At 37.3% G+C, this 19,347-nt stretch overlaps 1 protein-coding gene across 1 annotated transcript in view; it reads left to right on the top strand.

Annotated features, from left to right (window-relative positions):
• The window catches only part of LRRC49 (leucine rich repeat containing 49), a 129,068-nt gene extending 117,122 nt beyond the window's left edge, over positions 1–11,946 (top strand). The window contains exons 15-16 of the mRNA XM_060003703.1: positions 5,425–5,578; positions 11,269–11,946. Of these exons, the coding sequence (XP_059859686.1) occupies positions 5,425–5,578; positions 11,269–11,472 (358 nt within the window). The 3' untranslated portion in view covers positions 11,473–11,946. The remainder of the gene's footprint in view (positions 1–5,424; positions 5,579–11,268) is intronic.
• Positions 11,947–19,347: the final 7,401 nt, after the last annotated feature.

Genomic DNA, 19,347 nt, shown 5'->3' with positions numbered 1-19,347 from the left:
AGTTATAGATAATTCACTCTGGCTAGAGTAAGGAGAAAACAGTTGATATATAAGAAATTAATTATCTACAGAATCATTGGAAGGAATAGGGAAGCCGTCTCTAGACTGGGCCTGGAAAGGATCTCAGAATGATACACAGAACCAGTCCACCAAGGAAATGGCTACCTTTGCTATAGTCTGGGAGCTGGGTGATCAGGGGGCTTGTCCTGACCTCGACCTCCAGGATCATACCACTTTTTACTTTGAGGATCAGGAACTTCCCCATTCCCCTCCCCAAAACTTGGCTCCAGAGCCATGCTACCCTACTACAATCTATACCAACAAAATGGGTATCCTGTGTGCTTACTTCCCCACTTAGTTCAGTTCTGATTGCATTGGTGTGAGGAGAAAAGGAGCAGAGTTGTCTCTAAGAAATTATAACCAAAGCCAATCTTCAGGTAAATTTGCAGCCTGAGTTTATAATACATGCATAGTTTAAAATAATTTCAAAATTTAAACATTACTATCTCTAGATACCTGGTAAAAACAAATGCACCTTCTGTCTGGAGGAAGTTACTCTCATCCTATCTCAGATAATCCCCATGGATAATATTTAAGGACAATGACCAACACACAATGAAAAGAATTTTTTTTAAATAGCCAAGCACACAAGGAAATAAGGCACCATGTATAAGAACTAGCAGGAAGAAAATAGACCACAGAAACAGACCCACAAATACTTTAGATTTGGCATTATCACTTATAGATTACAAAATGACTGTGCCTAATATATCAATATTTCATGGTATAAAAAACAAGGTTGAAAATACCTGGAGAAAGCAGGAAATTTTAAAAAAGTGATCTATCAGATTTGAAGGGAAACTAAAGGAACTTCTATAAATGAAAAATATAATAAGCATAATTATTAAAGCTTAATTAAGAGGTTTAACAACCAATTAGACACACCTGAAAAGAGAATCAGTAAACTGGGAAATAAACTAGAGAAGATTTTGCAAAATGCAGAACAAAGAAATATGGAAAAATGGTTAAGAAATTTGAAGATGGAGTGACTTAGAAGATTGAACATATGTTTGGAGTTTCAAAAAGACACAATAGAGAGCATGGGATAGAGATAACAGCAAAGAATTTTTTCAGAATTGATAAAATACACTAATCTACATATTAAATAAACTCATCTGTTCCAAATTCGTTAAATTAAAAGAAATCTACACCTAGTCACATCACAGAACACTGACTATAAAGTAAAAATTTTTCAACAACCAGGAAAAGAGAGGTTATCTTCAAAGGAGTGCACATCAACAGTTGACTTCATAACAGCAACAGTGGAAGCCAGAAGACAGGGTAATGAATGTGTTCAATATACTGAAGTAAATTAATTGCCAAGCTAGAATTCCATACAGGCAAAAAAGTCTCTTAAGAATGAAGGTGAAAGGGACTCCCCTGGTGTCACAGTGGTTAAGAATCCGTCTGCCAATGCAAGAGACACGGGTTCAAGCCCTGGTCTGGGAAGATCCCACATGCCGCGGAGCAACTAAGCCCATGCGCCACAACTACTGAGTCTGCTCTCTAGAGCCCACGAACCACAACTACCGAGCCCTCGTGTCACAACTACTGAAGCCTGCGCTCCTAGCGACCGTGCTTCGCAACAAGAGAAGCGCACTGCAACCCCTGCTCACGGCAAGTAGAGAAAGCCCACGCATGGCAACAAAGACCCAACACAGCCAAAAAAAAACAATTTTTAATAAATAAATTAAAATAAAAACCTTAAAAAAATGAATGAAGGTGAAATAAAGACATTTTAAAACAAAATAATAAAAACAAAACTTAAGAGATTTCCCATCAGTATTCCTGCAGTAAATGATAAAGCCTATAATTAAGGCAGAAAGAAACTGATCCCAGATAGAAATTCTGAGGTGCAGGAAGAGCTAAAGAGCAAGGAAAATATTAAATTTGTGGGATAAAACTAAATGAACATTGACTATATAAAGCAACAATAATAGTATTGTGAGATTTTAAAATGTAGAATTAAAATACACTACAATAGTAGTATATATATTGGGAGGGGTAGATGGAATTATAGTTTTCTAGGTCCTTGTATTATCTAGGATGAAGATATAGTAATTAAGTTTAAATGTTAGTAAGTTAAGAGTGCATGTTGTAATTTCTTTGGTAACCAAAGAATAAAAGAGTATATAGCTTCCAAACTAGTAAGGTCAGGGCAGGGGTGAGAAGTGGGGAGAAGAAAAAAAGGAAAAGAAACATAGAATATTTGGTCAAAAAGAAAGAAAATAAAATGTTAGATTTAACCTAAATACTAGTATATCAGCAATTACACTTGTACCAAGACTCAGTGACTTAAAAACAAGAAACATTTTCCCACTGAGTCTATAGGTTAGCTGGGTGCTTCTTCTGCTCTCAGCTCCGGACCTCATGCATCTGCAGTCACCTGAGGGTTGGATAGGCAGCTCTGCAGAACTTCCCTAAGCTCTCTCACTTTTGAGGAGTCTGAGAAGTTGTAAGCTGGTCTATAAAGACCTTACTTAGGACAACTTGTTTCTGCTCCACATGGTCTTTCATATACCAGAAATCTTCCTGGGCTTGTTTTCACGGCAAAGGCAGGGTTTGAAGAGAGCGCAGAAACATGCAAGGCCCCTTGAAGCCTAGGCTAAGAACTGGTACACCATGATTTCCCACATTCTATTGGTCACAGTCACAGAGCAAGATTTAAGAGGCTCGGAGGTATACTTACCTAACTGTGAAATAATATTGTAAAGGGCATGGATTCAAGGGAGCCATTAATTATGACCGAATCTACCTCAATGATAAAATGCAGATGTACTAATTGTTCTGGTTGAAAGTCAAAGATTGTCAGACTCAATTTAAAAAAAAAGGAAGTTCAACTGTATGTTGTTGAAAAGAGACACATCTGAAACATAAGGTTACATAAGGTTTGAAAGTAAAAAAGTGGTAAAAGATAAACAACATCAATACTAACCAAATAAAAACAAAGTAACCATTGAGGACTAAATAAACTAAGGGTAAAAGCAATACTAGAAATAAAGAGGATCATTTCAAGTGATAACAGGTTCAGTTCGCCAGAAATATCAATTTGCTAATTTAATTTGTCTGCAACCTATAAGCTTAGCCTTAAAAACTTATAAACCAAAAATTGACATTACTGCAAGCCCACAGCTGCAGTGGGAAGTTTTAATATACCTCTGATTAATTAATAGAAAAAGGATGTAAAATACTTGAACAACATGATTAACAAACTTGACTTAGCCATTTAGAGAACATTACCCGGAACAACTGCAGAACACAAATTCTTTTCAAGCATTACTATCCAGAAAGCAGATGTCAACAGATTCCAAAGGATTTACATGGACTATGCTCTCCATTCAAAATGCAATTAAACTTTAACTCAGTTACAAATGTTAGCTAGGAAATCCCCATGTATTTGGAAATTAATGCATTTCTAAATAAACTACAAGTTAAAGACAATTTTATAATGTAATTTTGAAAAGACCTTGAACTGAAATGTAATAAAAAAATACCACATTTCAAAATGAGATCAAGTTACCGTGGTGCTAAATGGAAATATTTTAGCCCTGAAATGTGTACATTAGGAAAGAATAAAGACTGAAAATGAATGAGCTAAACATTTACCTAAAGAAGTTAGGAAAACAATAGCAAAATAATCCTGAAGCAAGTTAAAGAAAAGAAATAATGATATTAAAAACATAATTAATGAAAAATTGATTATTTGAAAAGACTAATAAAAGTGATGGATAATTTGTATTTTGCTTTTGTAATTAAAAATCAATAAAATAAATGCAGATAAATACCTATATGTTACTTCTTCTTTTTAAGAGTGAGAAAATTATGCTACTGAAATATCCAGTAAAAGGGACTGATTATGTAAATTGATCTACATCACAATTGAATTTTATTCATTCATTAAAATATTAATTTTAATAACATAGAAAATGCTTATTATATACCATTAAGCAAAAACAGTATACAAAACTGGATGTTTAGTATGATATTTTTTTACATCTTTATTGGAGTATAATTGCTTTACAATTATGATCTTAACTTTTCACAAAAATTTATAGAAAAAGCCTGCAAAGAAATATGTCTAATGTGAACAATGTTAATGATTTACATAGATTTATATGCTATAGACTTATGGGTGATTTTACTCTATTTTTTTATACTTTTCAAAATGCGTACCCCTTATAATTTCTAAAACAGTTGTGTTATACTCTTAAATTGGGAAAAGGAAGACATTTTAAAAAGATATATTCCTTTTCTGCTCCCAATCTTCAGTTCACAGTTCATAGTAAAGTATTTATATCACTTCCCTGAGAGACACGCTAAGTGGTAGAAACCAGAAAGTGACCTTCATGAAGGATCTGAGTTGCAGTCCTCTGGAATTCTAGGCTTATGGGTCTGCAAGTGATGCTATGAGCACTGTTTCTGTTCTTCGTAATCAAACGAAGCTTCCTGTTTCATTATTTACCTCCTAATAAGATCTTACCCTGATATGATAACAGTTAGAGGTTTTCGGATTTTTTGTGTTTTGTTTTTACCTAAACTTAAATCAGTATTCCATTCTATTTCTTTTATATATATATAAATTTATTTATTTTATTTATTCATTTTTGGCTGCATTGGGTCTTCTTTGCTGCACACGGGCTTTCTCTAGTTGTGGTGAGCGGGGGCTACTCTTCATTGCAGTGCGTGTGCTTCTCATTGTGGTGGCTTCTCTTTTTGTGGAGCATGGGCTCTAGGCACATGGGCTTCAGTAGTTGTGGCACACAGGCTCAGTAGTTGTGGCCCACGGGCTCTAGAGCTCAGGCTCAGTAGTTATGGTGCACGGGCTTTGTTGCTCCGCAGCATATGGGATCTTCCCAGACCAGACATCGAACCCATGTCCCCTGCATTGGCAGGCGGATTCTTAACCACTGCGGCACCAGGGGAGTCCCTCCATTCCATTTCTAGCTATGGGCAATACTACTGAGCTGCATAATAGAATTATGAACTGTTTGTGTGATTTATAAGATGTGTAACTAACATGTTTTATGGGATATAAAGACTTTGAAAGTTTGGTCTACTACATGTGTAATTAGGGTTGGTCCTCTGTGATTCTTTAAGTTTTATTTTTTTTTTTTTAGAGTTTTTTCACTTTAGAAATGCTTGAGACATGTTTTTGTTGATGATTGGTAGTTGTGAAACAAAAGAATTTGAGTTGTATAGCTTAATTAGTAGAGAGATTGGGGTAGTGAACTGACTTAAAAAACTCAAACTCATAAAACAGATATTCAAAAAAGCATATGCTACCCTCTAAAGTCAACAAAAACTGGACATATTTTCACAAATCACATAAGTAACTCTCTAAATCTCTCTACTGTGTTTCTACAGGAAGAAGCAATTCCGGTATCTTCTAGAAACGAAAGGGAAAAAACCTGGTATTGTCAATGAAGAAAATAATGATAGCAAGAGACTTGTGGGAGAAAGCACTAATCGTGCTACACTAAATTATACCACAAGAGACTTTTATAATGAAAAGCTAGAGGTAAAACTGTCATTATCTTTGGAATCTATTGTCTGGATAAATCCCAAATGGCTTGAGACTTGGGAGTTGTACGTTTCTCTCCTAATCAGTTAGGATAACCTTTTTTTGTTCTGGAATGTTAGCCAGCCTTATATACAGAGCTGGGGACAGTAGGCACCAAGGCATTGGGGAGAAGTAGAACCCAGAGTTTCAATATATTTAAGCAGAAAAAAAAAATGTTCAAAAGAAGTAGGTACCAAAAATCTAGACCAAAGTAGGTCCAGATCTCTCTGAATTAAGAAAAGTGATACAGGCTTGCTCTGAGTACTTAACTAGCCTGTGCCGGACTGGCAGAGGACACAACAGAACCTCCGTTTCTGTTCTCTTTGCCTAGGTCCTTGATGTTTTAATTCACTATTTTATTCTCCTACACCATTACCTTCTGTGTTCTTAGTTACATAATTTTAACCTATTCTGTTTCCACTGTAGCTATTTAGACAGAAAAGCTGGAACCAATTCTTTATTCCTTTATGTATTCAGAAGTTTACTGAGGGAATATTGTGTTAGGGTGCTGCAGAACTACACAGAAGAAAACCATGCAGTGCCTGCCTTGATGGAACTCAGAGAAAGCTGAAGAAACACGTCATCTAAATAACAATAGAAAATTAAGATTCTACAAGAGATTTTGAGGGGACTAAGTGGTGTGTGTATATATATATATGGTGTGGGTATATATACGTATACACAAAATGGCCAAACATTTTTCAAATGTTTTATAACAGCTGTAAGATTCTTTATTCAAACCATATTGTAGCTGGAAACTCAGTATTTCAAAAGAAAGCAAAACAGCAGAGCTGTTCTTGTTGTAGATGGAGTTCAGAGCTTTATTTGATTGGATCTTCTATTCTTTTCCTTTCCCTCACCTCACCCCCAGTCCTGAAGCATCTTTTCTGGAACCCATAGGGCTCTAAGGATTATAGCTTGAAAAATACTTGAGAACTCAGTGCAACAGTATTTTTATAGCATCCTGAAAAATGTTCAGATTCTGCTTTAAATTTTTCTGGTGAAGAAAGGTTGCTGCTTCCTGAGGTAGCTGCATATCACTGAACAACTCTTAACAGTGAAGAAATTCTTACCCATGTTAAGCTGAAATCTGCCTCCTAATAACTTTAAGTTAGTGATCCTAGTAGTATTGCCTTATGTAGAAAAGAGAACAAGTCTTTCTTATGAAAACTCTTCAAATACTTGAAGTCAGTTCCTTGAAGTCCTCTCTATAGTCATACTTTCATTCATTCAAAAATCATTTGTTGAGCACTGATCGCACGTAATACTTGGGCTGTAAGAAGTCACTGTGCTTATCCTCATGGATCTCACATTCTAATGGGGGTGATAGACATGTGCAGGGATAAATGTAAATCACTACATCAAGAGAGTAGAAGAGGGATAGCTTATCTTGGTCAAGAGAGGCTTTCTAGAGAAGAAGCTTCCTGAAATCTTAAAGGATAAAATATAGCTATATGATAAAGGGAAAAGGGCATTTCTAGGAAATAGCACAGTATGAATAAAAGACATGGAAGCATAAATTAGATAAGAAGAGGGCCAGGAACTTTAAGCAGTTCACTGTTGTTGAAGCACAGAGACTGAGGTAGATGGTGTTAGAAGATGAGACTGGGAAGGTAGTAAGAGGGGAAAGAGATTGAATTTAATCCCTTGGCAAATAGGAGCTTCCTGATGTTGCAAAGAGGGAAAATGAAAGCCAAGCTGTCAGGATTATGAGTCCTGTCTTCCTGAAAGCAGTCAGTTCTAGGAGTCAAAAATTAATACTGATTTCAATAAAGGACATTTAGAAAAATATCAAAGAGCTGCTTGCAAAACAAGAACAGTTTCATAGAGAAATCTACCAACTCTTTAAGGAACAGACAATTCCAATAATTCTTGAATTGTTCAAGAGTATTAAAAAAGAGGAAAACTTTTTCACTTTTTAAAGTCAGACAGTGTAACATTGAATCCAAACCTTCCAGGACTGCACAGAAAAAGAAAAGCCAGACTAAATACCTAAGAATATTGATGATGCAAAAATCCTTAAAAAATTATATCAAGCAAAATACAGCAGAACATTAAATGAATAATGAAACATTACAGCCAAGTATGGTTTAGTCTAGGAATGTGAGAAATATTCGATATCAGTAAATTATTAATAGATCTAAGGTAAAAATTTGTGATTATTTCTATAGATATTCAAAAGGCATTTCATACAATTCAACATCTGACCTTAATTTTTTCAACTCAATAAATAGGATAATTAGAAATTGGATAGATAGCTGTAGTAATTAAGGCAGTATAGGAATAGATACATAGACCCATGGACGAAATAGCCAGAACTATCCCACGTATATAGGAAAACTTTATACAGATAGCAGGTATTGCAGACTAGTACAGACAGACTATCTAATAAATGCTACTGAGGAAATGGAATATCAAATCAGAAATAAATACAGACCCCCTACTGTACACCACACAAGAAAAATTAACTCCATATCAAATAACCCAAGTATGAAAAGCAAAACTTTAAAGTTCTCATTTAAAAAACAGATGAAACTATGACCTTGATTGGGTAGGCTATGATTTTCTAAAATCCCAAAGGTACAAACTAGAGGGGAAAAATTTGATAAATTTGGCAGTAGAAGTCATTTTTAGTCAAAACAGTGATCGTTTCAGTGGAGTCATATAAGCAGAGTCCTGATGAAAGTGGTTTGAGCAGTAAACAAGCAATCAAGAAGTAAAGACAGCGAACGCTGACTACTGTTTTGAGAAATATCAAAGGGAAAAGAAAAAACCTGAAGCCGCGTAACATTATAGAAAGAATACTACACCATTAGGAGACCTGGATTTGAGCCCATGATTCCACCACTTATTTATTGCCTGAAAGACCTTGCCCATGTCCCTTAATCTCTTTCTATCGACTCACAACCTGGCATTCACCACTTCTTAAAAAATATTTAAATCACTGCAACACAAAGTGCTCATTGTCTCTCCTCTGTATATCCTGAGTTGTTAAAGGAATTACTTGAAGTAATTTTCTCACAAATCAGGGTAAGCAGACCCTTTCATTATACATATGACATGTATAATTCTGTTGCTTGGTAGTTGTTCATTCAACCTCCTGACTCATTCTAAAAAAGATTTAAGGGGCTTCCCTGGTGGCGCAGTGGTTGAGAATCTGCCTGCTAATGCAGGGGACACGGGTTCGAGCCCTGGTGTGGGAGGATCTCACATGCCACGGAGCAACTAGGCCCGTGAGCCACACCTACTGAGCCTGCGCGTCTGGAGCCTGTGCTCCACAACAAGAGAGGCCGCGACAGTGAGAGGCCTGTGCACCGCGATGAAGAGTGGCCCCCGCTTGCCACAACTAGAGAAAGCCCTCGCACAGAAACGAAGGCCCAACACAGCAAAAATAAATAAATAAATTAACTCCTACCCCCAACATCTTAAAAAAAAAAAAAAAAAAGATTTAAGATGGACGGAGAGCTGAAAGGGACTTTAAAGAATCCAGTCATGTTCTTAGACAGGTAAGGAAAACTGGAAACTTAGGTGAACTATTGAGGCTCACATGGTGAGATCCTGACTGAACTGCCTCTAGAACTCAGACCTTCTGATTCCTGACCTTGGCTTCCTTCACAGTATATCATGCTGTTTCCTGAAATCTTCTTGACCACCCCAGCACAAAGGGCTCTCGCTTCTTTGAACAATGATTGTATTTGCCATCTAAACATCTCATTCAGCACTTATTTACTGTTTCATTTCTTTCAGTTAAGCTTTTAACATGTGTAGGCCATTGTTAATCCCTGAATGGTGAGTGATTACATAGAGAAATCTTATATGTCATAGGAAAATTTCCAAAATATGCCTCTGTTAGAGGAAGTTAGTGACACTTGGGACTCACCATTAATTTATATTAATTAATCAAGAATCTAAAACATATTTCGTTGTTTTATAAATTGTAAAAATTTAGAAAAGGAAGAGAAATAGAAAAAAGGAGCAAAAAATACTCATTGTCTCAATACCCAAAGACAATCTTAATGACACTTCAGTATATTTTTTTATTAATTTTCTATATATTTTTGTAACTTTTAAATGAAAATTTCAAACATACAACAAAGTTGAAAGAATTTTACAGTAAACATCCAATACCCAAACCTAAATTCTACTCTTAGTATTGTACTGTACAGTGTACTTGCTTTGTCACTTATCTATGCATTTACCCATCCTCTATCCATCAACAGTCCACCTTATTTTTAAAATTTATTTTAAAGTAATTGCACACATTACCACACCTCTCCCTAAATAATTCAGCATGCAGATCATTAGAATTTAGTATTTCATATAGTTTCTTATTTTGAGGTAAAATTTATATACAATGAAATGTAAATCTTAGGAGTACAGTTGCTAAGTTTTGACAAATACATACACTTATGTAACCCAACCTCTATCAAAATTTCATTTTGTATTTTTCTTTTTCCACTTAACATTATAATGTAAGCATTTTCCTTGTGATTACAAATCTCTGTAGTGTGATTTTAATGGCAACATTTGTTGATATTTTAAATTTAACTATTTTAAAATTATTTTGGTGTTTTGATTTGAGTTGGAGGTTTCAGTATATCCTTTTCCAAGTAGTTAAACCTATTGACTCATTGACGTTTATTATTTCTTTCTTCCTCCATTTATGTGAATAATTCTATAATTCTGATTATCTGATCTATTCCATTGATTTTTTTCCATATATATTATGACACTTTCCATCATCATGCCTAGATACTCAAAGTATCAACAGCCGAAATAAATGTTGAATTTTTGCATTAATCAAAATGGCTTTGTTTCAGCCTCTAGGATGATATCGAGGCCCAGTGCCCCAGTAGCCTCGGGCCCAAAACTTCCTCTGTTGTGTTTTGAACCCAGGTTTTTCATTTGCAGACTGCCAGACCCAGAAGTTGAGTGGGAACACTGTCTCTTCTGAAGGCCAAGTTCTGGGTCCCAGGCTTGTATATATGTCCTCTTCCTCCTCCTTGTATACTTTTCCCCAACTTTGTCCAAATGGTCTTGGCCACATAAGTCAGTGTAATGCATCACTACATGCTTTCCTAAAATACAGAGTGAATTCAGAGTATGGATATTTCAAATATGTATATGGATATTAACTGACCTCATACTAATTAAGAGTGTCAGCCTCAGTGCCCTGATATATTGACTACTAGAAGTCATGAATCTATGCATTCAGTTAATTTGTGCGAAGTAAACTACTTTCACTGAGAAAGGAGAAAGTCTATCGATGAAGAAATAGTTGTTATGATCCAGTGATTCCAATAAAGAAACACTTTTCTTAACTGTAGTTTAAAAGCTTTATTTCCCCCCACAATTAGCAAATGGGTTTCACATTAGTTCACCTGGAAGTTTTCTTCCTACAGCTGCCAGGAAATTCATTTTTAACAGAGCTGTCCCACGGAGGTGGGAGTGGACTGGAGAGAAGTGAGCTCCCAGTTGCTGTCTTTACTCAAGCAGAGCTCTGTGTCCAGAGTGTCTAGGAAAGTCTTCCTGCTATGAGGGGTGGGGGTCAGAATAGATTATTTCAAGTTTCTCTGGTTCAGGTAATTGTTGCTTTGGTTTTGGGATTAATTATGATTGACTGTAAAATGTTCTTTTTTTTTTAACAGGAAATAAAGGAAAAAAAGAAATTCTGCAAGATGTACATCGAGGATCTTGTGAAGGAAGCCACAGAAATCAACATGAAAAATGAGGCTTTGCAGAAGCTTTGGCCACAGATGTTCATTGAGCTTGTTAGGGACGCAGTCATGGAGATCCGCAATAAAAATTCCTATATGAAGCTTTGCCTACAGCAGATAACTGACCAAAAATAGAAATGGCTTTTAGTTACAGTTGATTTTTGCAGTTTTATGTTTTTGAAGGTTGAAAATATGCAGGTTAAACATGTTAAAACAGCAACAACGCTATCCTGCAAATTAGAAAGACTAGCGTCAAAGCATTATTGCCTACTGTTCTTATAGTTAAAGGTTAGGAAGAAAAGAAGGAAAGAGAGGGAAAGGGAGGAGTCATTTCCTGTGTATGTTGACCAAGCAATCTTTGGGAACTAAGCAGTCTTTAGAGATAGCCTGGGCCTTGAATGGGCCCCGCATCTTCAGCTCTTGCTTTTGACTGGTGCCCCTGCTATAGCCCAAAGCACGTAGTGTTTGCTCATGGTTCAGCATGAGTTGCTTCTATCTACTTTCAGCTGATAATTTTTAGTTACTTGCCTCTTTATTTTATGTCATTATTTCAAAGCCAAAAATATGTTCTTTTTTATGAGTGAAGAATAAACTTATTAATAAATTAGTTTAAAAGAAAATGTGTTTGCCTCCTTAATCTGGTCAGAATTGTCATATTTATTATGTTTCTCTTTAGCTGAGTGGGAGCCCTTCTCTTCACTTATATAGGAAGAGGCCTCATTATTCTAAGGATGCATCCTCAGGACACCAAAGGGGGTCCTGGGGGGTCACTATAGGCAGAAGATATGAAAATGAGTCAAAACTGGAGCAGGAAGAAAATGCTTTTTCTTAGGAGATCCTGAGTGTATGTAAAATGTGGTGACTAATCATTAAGTCTGCTTCTCTGAATGGTGTTTCTTTCTGTTGTTAGCTATTCTAAGGCTCTTTTTTTAGGTAGGCATGTATACCTGTACCTCAAAATTATTCGGGATTTATGAGTGAAAGTTTCTAATTTTTCTAATTCCAGTTGAAGGTCAAACAGGTAAATAAGATGTAAGCCAGGTGTTGTCATACTTCCTGCTGGTGAGGAGGGTGTTTGGAGCCCATTACCATAGCCAGAAGTGATACAACTTTAGAAACACAATCTTACAGGCCAATAACTAGGAATTCTCCTATTTGGTCACATTTTACCAGGCAACCCTATCACAGCAGGACCACCAGGATGTGGGAAAACGAGAACAGAAGTTACGGGACAACAAAGTCCTACGGAAATGCTCGGAAGGAAGTGAGGTAAGTTGCCTTTGCAGTTCTAAGAAAGGCCTACATCCTTAAGAGCTCGTGGTCATCCTCCCCCAAGAAGGAGTGCTGAAGTTTAGGAGGTTAGCATGATGTTTCAGAACGTAGCCTTTTTAAGTCTCACGGTCCTGGGTTTGCATCTCAGCACTTCAGCTCCCAGTTTAGTGACCCATCTGCACCTCAATTTCCTCATAATAGTACCTACCTCATAAGATTGTTCTGAGGATCAAATGAGATAATGCATTTAAAGCATTTATCATAATGCCTGGCGCAAAGCGACCACCCAGTAAAAGAAGCTGTTCTTCTTCTAGAAACAGGTCGAACCACAGAGTTGGTGCCCCAGGACAGGAAGAACTCAGTGTCTGCTGATAATCCTCTGTCTCTAAATTGAAACTTATGGACCATCTCTCATCTGTCTGGTAAAGGGTGATCTCTCCCGGGGTCTCTGTCTTATTTAGTAGAGAAATGAGACCTACCTTGAGGGTGATGTTGAGATGAGAAATAAGAATATCTTGTTCGTGGGCTTCTAGGAAATAGGAGAGGCAAGAACATGTGACTCCTCAGGCATGTGGGGAATGGTTGCTCGCTCAAGGCCAGGCACGTGAATGCCTGGCTGTTTCAGAAATGACCTGTCTAGCTTCCTGAATGCTGCCTCTCCTCCCCTAACCCTCCCACCCCTGATGCTAAAGAGACTTGACCCTCACATTCACATGAATTCTTGGCCCTCCGCAATCCTCCTGGGTATTTAAGGAACCGAAGGTCAGCGCATGCTGACTTGGCAGAAAGCCTACACGCACTGCTGCCTCTGCCCAGACCACCTGCTTCTGGCCTTCTCGTTCCTGAAACCAAACCTCCTTAATGCCCAAGCTTTAGTCACTTGGTCTCTCATCCCTTTGTACCTGAGCCCCCTCTTGACTACCCCCACTGCCTCATACCGATTGATGTCTACTACTTGAATCCTTATTTTGCCTGGTCCCAAACTCCCACTGGCTGTGTCCTCCCATATAATTCTTGTCCCTTGCAGCTAAGCTTCCTCCCAACCCATGCTTGCTGGAGTTGCTGGGTGAGAATTACACCCAGATGAAAGGACAAGGGGACCTGGGTCTACTGTGGCTGGAATCAACTGAGGGCCCTATGTTGCTACTGGTGATCCCTGGAACAAGTTGTCATCTCTACTTGGTACTTTCCAGGATCTTTGGGAAGGGGGGCGAGATGCACAGCCCACAGTCTGAGACTCTCAAGGCTAGTATGTTCTGAAGGATTGCTTTTTTCCAAAAGGGATCTCGAGCAGAAACAGAATATCGCCTCAAAAGCAGAAATGTCCAGTCTGTGCCATCTGGCGAGATACTGCCCCCCGTGTTCTGGTTCAGCAGTTAGGTTGTTACGTGTGCTGTTACATCTGGGGATGGCTGCTAAGTGTGCTGTTGGATCTGAGGCTAGCTAACTGTGCTACTGTCTGAGGACGGTGCTGGTATCAGCTCCCCACTTCCAGAACTTCACTCCACTAAAGGCCTGGCACGTGAGACAGTGAAACCTTACCCTGCTCCTGATCTACCCCTGACGAAGGCAGGGACTACAGTGGATTCATATTCTCCTCCACTGACTAATAATAATCATAACAACAACTAAGATTTATTGGGTGGCATCTTGCATTATTCTAAGGTCTTTACATGCATTGTCTCATTTAATCTCCCCACACTGTGATATACATGTGCTATTACCCCTATTTGAACATTAGAAAACTGAGGCTCGAGAGGTTAAAAACCTCACCCAAGGGTATTTCAGCCACTATATAGTAGGTAGGACCTGCATTCATAACCACTATTAGTCTTAAGCATCTGGCATCTGAGTAAAATAAATGAAAGAATGAAAAGAAAGGAAGGAAAGGAAAGGAAGAGGAAGGAAAGGAGAGAAGGACAAAAGAAGTGAAAAGAAGAACCTGGCTAGTTAGCAAGGCAAAAATGCAAAATAGAATACAGAGATACTGCTCAGGAGAGTATTAAGTTAAATCTTGAAGAACAAAGGTTAGTTTTCCTAACCTGCTTTTATGGGTCAGCTGGAGATGGAATGGTTACTGTTGCCAAGAAGTTCCGAGCCAAGTTTGAAACTTCATCGCGGTGACTGTGGTTAACCAGTATTGGTGGAATATTTGTTATCTTTGATCCTGATTTTCTACTTAGGTTTATGTTTTCCTGGCTCATTGTATGTCTCTTTTGTTACAAGCTACCTCAAATCCTTTCTGGAAAGAGGATAAGGATAAATAAATGAGCTAAAGTATACCCCAACTCCAAAGAATAAACTACTCCTATATTTTTGGGCAATGAAATACTTTACGGTTTCTCTTCAGGAGACAATGAAACTATTAATTCCTTACACCAGTCTCTCTAAGCTTGAGTTATCAGAGAGTTGACTTCTTTCTTCTCTTTGTTTATCTTGAAATATATCAACATGCAGAAATGCAGGTAGAATAGTATGTCAAATAAATACCCTGTATCCACCACCAAGCATAACAGATATTAATATTTTTCCACATTTGCTTCAGATTTTAAAAATAAAACATCACAAGTAGAAATGGAGCCTCTGTGTACCTCTTTCCCTAGAGGTACCACTATCCTGAATTTGATGCTTATCATTCATTCATGTTTTCATACGATTCCTATTTATGCATACATGCATAGGGATTTCATTGAATTGACTTATATTTTCATATTTTATACAAATAGTATCATGCAGTATGTATTTTTTGCATATTTTTTTCCCATTCAGTATTCTGTTTCTGAGCAGCTCTACCCAGAAACATAACTGATGGGAGTAATTCTACTTTCTTTTTTACTGCTGTTTGATATTTGGCTGTATGACCAATGCATGATTTATATATCCATTTTCTTGTTGGGGGGCATTGAGTGATTTCTGGTTTATAACTATTACACACAATGCTGCTTTGAATATATGTGCTCACATGTCTTGAGTTTTGGGGGTACACAATTGGCAGTGGAGTTTCTGGGTCATATGCACACATTCAACTGCATTAAATATTGTCAAATTGCTTTCTGAAGTCATTATCAGTTTACACTCCCACAAGCAGAGAATACAGTTGTTTCACATACTCAATGACAATTAGATTTTTTTTAAAAGTCTTTATTGAATTTGTTACAGTATTGCTTCTATTTTATGTTTTGGGTTTTTTAATTTTTTTTTTGGTTGCGAGGCATGTAGAATTCTAGCTCCCCGATCAGGGATCGAACCCGCACCCCCTGCATTGGATGGTGAAGTCTTAACCACTGGACCACCAGGGAAGTCCCGACAATTAGATTTTAATTTTTGCAATCTGATGTGTTAACGTGAAGTATGTGTGTGTACTTGATGGTGGCTTTTGTGTCGAGAAGAGATTGTTCAAGACCTTTTTTTTAAAAAAATACTTTTATTGAAGTATAATTGCTTTACAATGGTGTGTTAGTTTCTGCTGTATCACAAAGTGAATCAGCTATACGGATATATATATCCCCATATCCCCTCCTTCTTGCGTCTCCCTCCAGTTCTCCCTATCCCACCCCTCTAGGTGGTCACAAAGCACCGAGCTGATCTCCCTGTGCTATGCAGCTGCTTCCCACTAGCTATCTATTTTACGTTTGGTAGTGTATATATGTCCATGCCACTCTCTCACTTCGTCCCAGCTTACCCTTCCCCCTCCCCGTGTCCTCAAGTCCATTCTCTACATCTGCATCTTTATTCCTGTCCTGCCCCTGGGTTCTTCAGAACCACTTTTTTTTTTTTTTTAGATTCTATATATATGTGTTAGCATATGGTATTTGTTTTTCTCTTTCTGACTTACTTCACTCTGTATGACAGACTCTAGGTCCATCCACCTCACTACAAATAACTCAATTTTGTTTCTTTTTATGGCTGAGTAATATTCCATTGTATATATGTGCCACATCTTCTTTATCCATTCATCTGTCGATGGACACTTAGGTTGCTTCCATGCAAGACCTTTTTTTGAAGGTGAAATTTATATACAGTGAAATGCACTTAAGTGTAAAATCTGATTAATTTTGAAAATATCATCAACATCCAATTAAGATATAAAACATTTCAATCACTTGAGAAAAGTTCTTCTAGTCTATCCTTGCCCTCCCCATGAGCAATTATTTTTCTAATTTCGTTCACCATTGATTGATTTTGTCTCTTCTAGAACTTCCTGTAAATGGAACAATACAGTATGTACTCTTGTGTCAGGCTTCTTTTACCCAACATATGTTTTTGAGAATCACTCATATTGTTTTATGTATCAGAAATTGATAATTTTTTATTGCATAGTGTGAAGATACCACAATTTGTTTATCCATTCTATTGGGTTGTTTCTAACTTTGGGGCTATTATGAAGAAAGACATTTTGTACAAGTCTTTTGTTCAGTGGAACTACTGGGTCAAAGAATAGTTTTAAGTTGGACTTTATAAGGAATTGCCATACATGTTTTCAAAGTGTTTGTATAATTTTACACTCCCTCCAGCAATGTATAGAGAGTTCTAACTGCCCCACATGTTTGCCAACATTTGTTGTTGTGAGCCTTTATTATTTTTAACAATTCTAGTGTGGCTTTTTCAGCCATCTCATTGTTGCTTTAATTTTATTTTCTCTGATGTCTAATGATGTGTTTGGTTTTTTTAAATTTTATTTATTTATTTTTGTCTGTGTTGGGTCTTCGTTTCTGTGCATGGGCTTTCTCTAGTTGCGGCGAGCGGGGGCCACTCTTCATCGCGGTGCGCGGGCCTCTCACTGTCGCGGCCTCTCTTGTTGCGGAGCACAAGCTCCAGACGCGCAGGCTCAGTAGTTGTGGCTCATGGGCCTAGTTGCTCCGCGGCATGTGGGATCTTCCCAGACCAGGGCTCGAACCTGTGTCCCCTGCATTGGCAGGCAGATTCTCAACCACTGTGCCACCAGGGAAGCCCCTCTAATGGTGTTAATCATGTTTTTATGTGCTTTTTAGTCATTTTTTATTTCTTCTTTTGTGAAGTAAATGTTCAGGTCTATTGCCCATTTTTAAAATTTGAATTGTCTTTTTATTATTGATTTGTATGGGTTCTATATTTGTTCTAGGTAAAATACTTCTGTTTTGAATTATGATAAAGTCAATTCATTGATTTTTCTTTTATGGCAAGTGCTTTTTGATGTTCTCTCTAAAATGGTTTGCCTGCCCAAGGTTTGCAAAGATATTCTCCTCTGTTTTCTTCCGGAGGCTTTATAGTTTTAACTATTACATTCAGTACTATTATCTTCCTTGAATTAATTTTTGTGAATACTGTGAAGTAGGGGTCAAACTTCATTTTCTTTTCCATATGGAAACCCAGTTGTTCCTGTATAACTTGGTACAGAAAAGTTCCTTTCTCCCATTGAATTGTCTTAGCAATTTATTGGAAAATCAATTGACTTGTATATGTGTGGGTCTCTTTCTAGACTTACTATTCTTTTCCATTTAAAAATTTTTACATGAATACCATACTGTCATGATTACTGTAGCTCTGTAGTAAGTCTTCAAATCATGTAATGTAGTTCTTTCAACTTTATTTTTATTTTACAAAATTGTTTTAGCTAGTCTAGGTCTTTGCATTTCCATATAAATTTTAAAATCAGGGGCTTCCCTGGTGGCGCAGTGGTTGAGAGTCCGCCTGCCGATGCCGCGGACACGGGTTCGTGCCCCGGTCCGGGAGGATCCCACATGCCGCGGAGCGGCTGGGCCTGTGAGCCATGGCCGCTGGGCCTGCGCATCCGGAGCCTGTGCTCCGCAATGGGAGACGCCACAACAGTGAGAGGCCACAACAGTGGGAGGCCTGCGTACCACAAAATAATAATAATAATAAAATCAGCTTGCCAATTTCTACAAAGAAAAAGATTTGGGGCATTTTTATTGGGATTATAGTGGCTCTATAGATGAATTGGGGAAGATAGATATCTTCCCCAATTGCATGGATATGAGATATCTCTTCATTTATTTAGATCACTTTTTCAGCAAAATTTTGTAAGTTTCAGTTTAAATTTTATTCTGAAATAAATTTATTTATGACTTTTTTATATTTTAAAGTTTCACTTCCAATTGTTTTTGCTAGTATATAGTAATACAATTTATTTTTATATATAGCTGATCCTCATTATTTGTAGATTCTGTATTTACAAATTCACCTATTTGCTAAAGGGTATTTGTAACCCTGAAGTCAATACTCACAGTGCTTTCATGTTCATTCACAGACATGAGCAGGGTGATGAAAAATTTAAGTCAACCAACACACACCTCCCAGCTGAGGTCAGAAGGCAACATTCTGCCTTCTTGTTTTAGTTGTCATAATGTAAACAAGTGTCCTTTTCATGGTATATTTAGTGTCACATTTGTTGCATTTTTATCTTTTCTGTTGGTGATGTTGCTGTTTAAAATGTCCCCTAAGGTAGTGCTGAACTGCTCTCTGGTGTTCCTAAGCACAAGATGGTTGTGATGTGCCTAAGAAGAAAAATACATGTGTTAGATAAGCTTTGTTCAGGCATGAGTTATAATGCTGTTGGCCATGAGTTCAATGTTATTGAATCAACAATATATTTTTTAAAAGATGTCTTTAAACAAAAGCACGCATTAAAAAAAAAGGTTCCTATTGATTGACTGTCCAAAGTGTTTTACTCAGGTTCATGAGAACGTAACCCTGCATTTTTCCTAGGAGCAAATGTTAGTATTTGCTAATTCAGTGTTC

The sequence above is a fragment of the Delphinus delphis genome, chromosome 2 (genome assembly GCF_949987515.2).
Source record: "Delphinus delphis chromosome 2, mDelDel1.2, whole genome shotgun sequence".
NCBI lineage: Eukaryota > Metazoa > Chordata > Mammalia > Artiodactyla > Delphinidae > Delphinus > Delphinus delphis.
This window is presented reverse-complemented; position numbering and strand designations above follow the sequence as displayed.